The 8,046-nt window shown below is 45.2% G+C and overlaps 3 protein-coding genes across 3 annotated transcripts; 2 read left to right on the plus strand and 1 right to left on the minus strand.

Moving 5' to 3' along the window:
- Positions 1–234: 234 nt before the first annotated feature.
- PtA15_4A130 (uncharacterized protein) lies at positions 235–688 on the plus strand (the record flags this gene model as incomplete). Its single annotated transcript, XM_053167983.1, has 2 exons — positions 235–459; positions 590–688. 2 exons carry the CDS (start codon positions 235–237, stop codon positions 686–688), a joined length of 324 nt encoding a protein of 107 aa, XP_053019237.1.
- An 878-nt stretch (positions 689–1,566) lies between these two features.
- On the plus strand, positions 1,567–1,932 carry PtA15_4A131 (uncharacterized protein; the record flags this gene model as incomplete). The annotated part of the gene is made up of 1 exon (XM_053167984.1): positions 1,567–1,932. The coding sequence occupies one exon, from the start codon at positions 1,567–1,569 to the stop codon at positions 1,930–1,932; it is 366 nt and encodes a 121-aa protein (XP_053019238.1).
- Positions 1,933–3,237: 1,305 nt separating this feature from the next.
- On the minus strand, positions 3,238–5,335 carry PtA15_4A132 (uncharacterized protein; the record flags this gene model as incomplete). The annotated part of the gene is made up of 11 exons (XM_053167985.1): positions 3,238–3,345; positions 3,455–3,509; positions 3,624–3,632; positions 3,730–3,889; positions 4,016–4,045; positions 4,130–4,214; positions 4,346–4,419; positions 4,517–4,603; positions 4,698–4,734; positions 4,816–4,954; positions 5,022–5,335. The coding sequence occupies 11 exons, from the start codon at positions 5,333–5,335 to the stop codon at positions 3,238–3,240; spliced, it is 1,098 nt and encodes a 365-aa protein (XP_053019239.1).
- Between the last annotated feature and the right edge of the window lie 2,711 nt (positions 5,336–8,046).

Genomic DNA, 8,046 nt, shown 5'->3' on the forward strand with positions numbered 1-8,046 from the left:
AGCCGGAATAGTTTTCTTGTTTCGACATGATATCAGGGATTTATTTCATCGCGATATTTTTGTCAGCCGCGTATTCGTCGGCGGTTGAAGACATCCGATTCCCACAGCTGCTTTGTAACCGCTGTCTGGTTCATAGGCCATTTACGGTGCACACCAGGAGCACTCGGCTATGTCAGGAAAGCATTTTTTGTTGCTTTCATAACAAAGTTGTACGTTACTGTGGACAAACGCAGCATGCTCGCTTCGCACGATGCAATGTATGCACATGGGAAACGGCCACGGAATGGGGTGCATGCCCTGAAGGGGCTCACGGGCCTTTGGATTGCACTGAACACGGACACCTGCAAACTGGAAACAGACCATACGCTACTCCCCGCTGGCGCTATGTATTCGACGAGGAAGCCTTATCGCGCTGGGGAGGCACATCGCCTATTTTTACCGACTCGGATTCTGACTAATGTACGCATATCCCCCTCACAACATCACAGTCGTCACACATTTGACAAGCACAGTCGAGACACTCATCCTTACCTATGTATCATCTGCCAAGCCGAACGACTAATGGACCTTCAGTCCCCCGCGTGCCCAGACAACAAGAAAACCATCCATCTCTTCAACTTATGATCTAAACTCCAATCTCATCGACCAGCCCGGATCACACCCGCAAACCAATTCAAGACCAGAGTGAACCCGGATCGACCGTGCCTCCTCTTCAACCATCTCCAAAGTCGTCCCCTGGTGGCCACGTCACGCTCCCAGATCGACTACACCCACTTTCCGACCACCGTGCGGTCACCTTCCTCAATAATTTTGCATCCATCTTCCACTAATGACTATAATCCTTTTGCTCTCATTTTCTATCAACCTTAGTTGCTTCTCTAGTTAATCCCCCTTACTACCGTACCTCTGCCTCATTCTCATCCCCTTTCTTCTCTTTCGCCAGTGTGATTCTACTGCAAGCTATTCCTCATTGCTCTTCAATCAAGCGTTGATCACTTTGCGCCTTGTATAGTTACCAGTATATGCGTTTTAATGATCTGTCATGTTAACTTCATGATGGTATGCCTCTTAGAAAAACCTTGGCCACCTGGTGCAGCAACTAGTCCCAGAAGTTGAACCCGTGTTTATTTTGCCTTATCCGGTGTTGCATGCCGGTTTTCTGAAACATATGCACACTCGAGAGCTACTGCTGTGCGCCAGGAAGTTGTCCTAAACGTCTCAGGCGCCTGGAAGGAGCTGATATGCGATGTTTGTTGAAGCCTGCAGGGTATGAAACACCACCCAGCTATTAGTGTTCGCAACTATGTATCACCAAGCCAGCCCGAGCCCCATATCCCTAGGCCACCCAGATAAAAAGTATCGCTTAAATATAGAGACCAACTCACCGTAACCCCAGCTCTGTACGATTAACCGAAGGCTGCGCATAATTTCCTTTTTGTCATGTCATTCGGGTTTTATTTCATCGCTATACTGCTGTTATCCGCGTATTCGTTGGCGGTTGATGAGTTCGAACATCTTATGTGTGCCCGCTGCCAGGTTCCAACGGCATTTACGATAGTGGAAACCATGGAAACATGCCCGGTACCCATTCGTTGTCATCATGGAAGGCTTGTAGGTCAATGTGGTATTCTGCTCGATGTTTCGACCGCAGAATGCGATGAATGTCATTGGATATCGCCTGCGCATTGGGAAGCATGTCCTGATGGAGGTCACCCGCCTTGGGATTGCAATCCGCATCGCCACCCTGGAGATGATGGAAGCGACCATTCATTGCACGGGCATTTCTCCCGCGAAGCTTCACCGGAACAAGATGTCTATTCATTCCACTCTGGAAGCGCGCCTGGCAGTCCTTCCAGCTCGGAAACCTCAGCGCAGTCGGTAGTCACATCGCAAAGTTTTACCGATTCGCAAGCTTCATCGGATTTGGACTGATGTACGCATATTCCACTTTCACTGTCACACAAAGTCTCGCCGATTCAAGTCGAGACACTGATCCTCTTACCCATGTCTCTTCCAGACCAAACGACCAATGGACCCTCGATCCCCCTTCTGCCTAGACAAAAAGACCACCGATCAACTCGGATAACATCCGCGAAGTCAAGTTCAAAGTGGACCCGCATCGATCACACCTCCTCAGACAGTTACTCCCTTGTGGTCACGTTAATTTCATATCCAGCTTCCTCTCATGACTAGAATACTTTTGCTCTCATTTTCTATCACGCACCCTGTCTGCCGTACGTATCTCTTCCTCATACTCTTTCTTTTCTTTTGCGTGTTTGATCGCGACAGGCTATGTGTGCTTAGGCGCTTCTGGAGCGCCCACAATGTTACTCCTTCCCTCATCTCGCTCGCAATATCCTGATCACAACATTTCATAAGTAGTACTCCATACGGTCTAATGTTCCAGACACACTCAGTCAAACTGCAAAAAAAAAAAAAAAAAAAAAAAAAACCGTAGTGCGCATCAACATGTGTGAACTGATTTACTGGTGTGCAGATCAGCAGCATCAAAAGGTGGGCCAAACCGGGAATTGAACCCGGGACCTCGCCCAAGTACGCCTCGGAGGCGGGAGAACCCGAAGGGCGAATCATACTACTAGACCATTTGGCCGCTGGGAGACTGCCACCACATTGACGTTTCGATTCAAAATCAGATGAATTCCCCAAATTGACTAGGTGAAAGCGTTGTCGTTTCCATAACCACACCAGCTCCTTTGAGTCTATGAGGCTGTGAGGTTGTTAAAACTTGTAAAGTTACATAGGATTATGGGCCTGTGGGTGAGATCCTTATCATCCGACTTGACAAGAAATGTTGGATTCTTAAGCCGATGATGATCACATGAAGAGGGAATGTCGAGGGCAAGAACTTTGTCAGCAATCAATCGACTGGGTGAACATGACTTGTCACCTTACTTTTTAAATCGGATCAGACCAATCTGTGGGTTTATTGAGGAAAGGAAGAGGATTGGTAGATTCGTCCTAGCGTTTGAAGCAAGTCGATCATATTGGATGAGGATTTGGCTCCTGCGCCATAACAAGCCAAGCTGTCCGTTTCTCTGCAGTATGTATACATCATCGATTGAAATTATTTCCTGTTCACACACTGCATTGAGGCAAACACATCGGTGCTTCCACATCGCTGTACCTTGGCAATCACACTGGCTTTGAGAAGTTATAATTAACAAATATTACAGATGCTGACAGTTGTAGGAAAGGGAACATTAAGATTGTTCTTGTCTAAGGTGATAAGCCGATTTCTATGACCACGGGGACGTGATCAGAGGCACCGTAACATTCTTGGCGGATCTCACATGCTTTCACGTTCTCGAAAACTCGTTTAGATACCTAGATCATTTCCGCGCAGGCAGAATTATCAGACCAGAAGATGTCATATCAGGCCACTAGTTCTTAAAAGTTTCTTGCACAGAGAAGATGAAATGAAAGGGCCACTTACAATGAATGAATCAATTCGCCATCCGATCCCTTTTTCTCGACATTTAAACCGATAACTGGAGGGGTAAAGCCATCAATGGAGAGTTCGAAAGAAATGAGTGTGGTACATTGCACGCCGTCAGATTGTGATAAGCTGGTGATAAGTTCATTTTGGAGGCATTAGGAAATACCTAAAATAACTGATGAAAAGGATCAAAAAGAATGCTCAGTTGAATATTCTTAGTAGTAGATTAGAAGTACGATGAAGAGGAAAAAAAGGAGAAGCAAGCAACAGACGTGTAGTGACCCTCCAGATCAGGATTAAGTTCCCGCCAAACATCAACTAGTTTTTCGTGCTCGCTCTCTTCAGGTGGGCTGAGCTGACTGTTCAGACCATCGCACTCTGCTTGAGTATATCCTGCGGTTTTATTCCAATTGCTCTCCGCGTTTCGGATGTCTGTTATTTTTGTCCAATATAGTTTGCGTTCGAAGTTTTGATATTGTTAGTTGTCAATGTTCTATCAGCCTCCTTTGGCTGATGGAAAAATAGAGTTTCGCGGTGCGCTATACATTTGAAACTTGCCTTTCTCTGATGGTGCACAATTGATATCACCTTTGTAGCACAAATAGAAACTTTGATCATCTGGTTTCGGTTTTTCCCACGGAGGACGAGGACTTAGTTAAGTGATGAATTTACCTCCCCAGACAACCGGTTTGTTGGCGTCTAATTCACGAAGGTATTTCTCAAATGCTTCATTCCATTCTTTCTTGCGATCCATGAACTTGTTGAGGATACGTTTATCACCAGATCGCCCAAGTTTCGAAACGTCATTTAGAATGTCAAGTTTTTTAAATTAGTCACATATTCAATTTGAACCAAAGGGTATAAAAAAATCAAGCTCCGAAGAAGTACCTTAAGGTTATCACCGGCATTCGGTGTGTAAGTGCCGATGAGGAAGAACGTGGAGAATTCTAATGTAATAATACCTGGCAGATAAAAATTGAAGGAAAAGGTGATACGTCATCTTGTTTTCTTTTTCTTTCCTTTTTTCAATGCTTATTGGAAATGTGAAAAAAAACTTACGTCCCTTGGTCGAAGATTGGTCATCAGCGGTTGGTAGACCGTAAACTACCTCTAGCGGTTTGTGTTTCGACAGGATGGCCACTCCGGCTTTCGTCCACAATTTGATCAAGCCGATTTCAAGTAGCCACAGTATCAGATATATCAATTCCAAACTTTCCGAAATTCATCACGTCGCACGGACCGTATCCTTTGGTGTTGTCTCCACCCCAGTACCGATACTGCGAATCAGGCCACAATTTCAGTAAAATCAAAATTCAATGGATCAGATAAAATCGTTGAGAGGGGAAATGCATTCTCACTTTGAACTGATGCTTGATGTGCAAGATGTCTGGCTCGGCTTGCATCTTAGTCTCGCTAAGGATCATTATATCCGGGTCCTCGGCCATGAGATACGTCTTCAGCCCCTTTTTCTCGCAGGCGTTGATACCACACACGTTCCTACACGGAGGGTGAGATTTGGTTGATCGCGAGAAGCGAAGTTTGAATGGGATGGAATCCAACATACCAAGCCGAAATCCTGAGCGCGTCTTCTTTTTTGTCCGGGAATTCGAGCTTGGAAGGGAATGTCCTATTATTAGGTAAATGAGCATGCAATGGTACCGTCGGACCTTTAGCCTTTTTGGTCGGAACGGGTTTGGAGGATGACGGGTCGTCAGGCTGATCTTCAGTTTTGCGCTTCGTGGCAGTTTTCTTCTTGGTCGTCGAAGCAGCCATGGTTGTTGGGATTTTATCTCGAAGCGAGTGAGCCAATGGTAGTCGCCTGGTGCTCGATGTGATATTCGTCAGTCCTTGGGTTCTACTCCGAAGAATCGATATCATCGAGGGCCACGTGTGGCCTCTCCCACTGGTCTGACGCGTCGCGACCCGGCCATGTCACAGCTCGCATGCGGGTTTCTCGGGGCCTAAACATCATTAGGACAATTTACTTTGATGACATCACTAATTTTTAGTATAACACAAACACTGTTTGTTCTGGTGACTTGGTGACCTGAATTAAATTGATGATAAATTTTACAGCTTTTTTTTTACATCAGTTTGCTGATATGCCATCAGCAGAGTTGCTACTCTAGAAACCCAGATGTGAACCATCCTATGTAATCACATCCAGCAAATGGTGGCTTTTTCAATTGAAATTTACAAAACTTTAACGGCTGGTCCATTTTGCTATGAAAAATCAATCTTTTGGAATACATGTCTCTCAGTTATTTGGAAGATCAACAATCTCATTTTGAGTGATCCCAATCTTGAGGGACTCAACACTAAAGCAGAGCTGCAGAAATTGAGTTGCCTTGAAAATGTGAAGGTGACATGACGATATGATTCTGAACATGGACTTCTTTAATGACTGGCCGCCTTAGATATCTGTCCCTTTTAATATGAAGCGGTTAGCTTTTCACTGCCCCTAATAAAACATACACTAGAGCTTCCTCTAGTCTCCCTACACATAATGTTCCTGGGTGTTCCAAAATGAAAAAATTGGGATATTTTAATCTATTACATAGATATTTGGAGCATCCCCATTCCATGGGCAGAATTTGAAACCTAGTACTACACAAAATCTTGCAGTAGATGTAGCAGTGCCAGAAGCAATGAAGCATGTTGACTCCACATTAGAATCAGAATCAGACAAATTGTCAGCTGTGGGTTACTCCAAGGTGGATCAGAATCTACTCAATAGAAGTTTACTGGTATTGATCAGTGGCTCTAGATCATAGGAAGGGTTGAATCCGGTCCAAGGTGTTCACACCCAGTGTCAGCCTTAGAGTCATCACAGCTGACCTAAAAGCTGCCTGTTCTACCTTTGTTACATATAAATTACTTTATGTCTTTTTCATCTTAAGAGATAACCTTGTTTTGACTTCATATTCTGTTTCCTCATGCAATTTTAACCCTAATTACAACTTATCAATTCATTGTAACTATACTCCTTCCCTGAGTTATTGAGTTGTGGCACGCTTGCGCAGTTGTGACGTGTCAGCGCTACCAGGCGCGCCAAACCACATGTACATATGTAAATTACATAAGCAAACTGTGAAAATTTTTGTAGTCAGGATCCCTCTTGCCTGAGGCGGATCTACAGACTCCAGCACACCAGAACCACCACCCAGATAACTCCAGGATCACCACCAAAGAGCCTACTATACTCCCAGTATACCTACCGTCACAGGCGCCTAGGATATTGACAGTAAGTAACCTCTTTCACTGAACCTTGTTTATCTCAGAGGTACAACTCTGTGTCTTGCTTGATCTGCTCTTTCTTCTGGTTTTGCCTCCTTCTTGATCACAGGACTGTCCCTCCAAATCCACAGGCCTTTGCCTCTATCTTGATCACAGGGCTGTCCCTTATTATCACTTGGCCTTTGCCTCAAATCTAGGTTACAGGGCTGTCCCTCAGGTTTCCCTTTAAGAACCTTGAGCATCCAGAAGGAAGCTAAAAAATTGTGGCTGGATTAAACTTATCTAATCCAGATACCCTCCTGAGAGGAAGCTGTAGCACTTCTAGCACAGATTAGCAGCACTCTTCTGAAGAGTAGCATTGCCAGTGGACGTGCATTCCCACTAGAATAACCTAGTACTTCTCTTTTTCCTTATCCTGCTTGGTTTCTCTCTCTCTTTCTCTTTTTCTCTTATAGTTGTAGTTTCTTTATCCCAAGAAATCCAACTATTGCCCCCCCATTTCTTGTGTCCTGTTGTCACTATAGAGACTCAGGCTCACACCCAGAAGCTGATAAGCTTTGAGAAGTTCAGGCTTGACATGTAGATATGTGCTGGTCAAGCAAGCTGGAATTAGTGATATGTAGATATATCTTCAAGCTCAAGAGGAATGAGTAAATAAAACGAGGTTATTAGTTTTGTCTCTTCTGAAAGTCTGGGGAACAATAGAGGGGTTCAAAATTGGATTTTTGGTTGCTGGTGGCCCCATAAAATTTTGCTTGCTGGTGCACATTTGGGCCATAAAATTACCACCAGAAATGGTAAAACTTTGCTGGTCATCCAACAGATACCAGCAAAACTTTACGGCATCCCTTCCGATGACCGGTCAATACCAGTCATCACCTGGAATGCATACCTCCATCTGATGGCTGGTCGACACAGGTCATTGGGTCAAGTACACGCTCAACTCTTCCCCAACACTGGTGATTGGACACACGCACACACCCCACTCAATGACCAACCCAGTCATTGAGTGGATACACACTCCACTTGATGACCAACCCAGTCATCAAGTGCACACACTCCACTCAATGACCTAGCCAGTCATCAAGTGGATAACTACTTGACTTGATGGCCGGACTCAACACTGGGTCGCTACGCTACGCTAAGCTATTTCAGCGCTACGCGTGAGCGTAGCGGCAAAAAGCGCCCATCTATTTTGCATAGCGTTAGCGCGCTGTTAGCGCCGCTACGCTGCGCTAATTTTCAGCGGCGCTAACAGCGCGCCAATTCTTTGTTAGCGTTAGCGCGCCGCTACAGTCGCTACGCTACGCTGCGCTGCGCTACAGCGCTTTTAGCGGAAAAAAAGCCCTTTT

This window comes from Puccinia triticina, chromosome 4A (assembly GCF_026914185.1).
Source record: "Puccinia triticina chromosome 4A, complete sequence".
NCBI classification, from domain to species: domain Eukaryota; kingdom Fungi; phylum Basidiomycota; class Pucciniomycetes; order Pucciniales; family Pucciniaceae; genus Puccinia; species Puccinia triticina.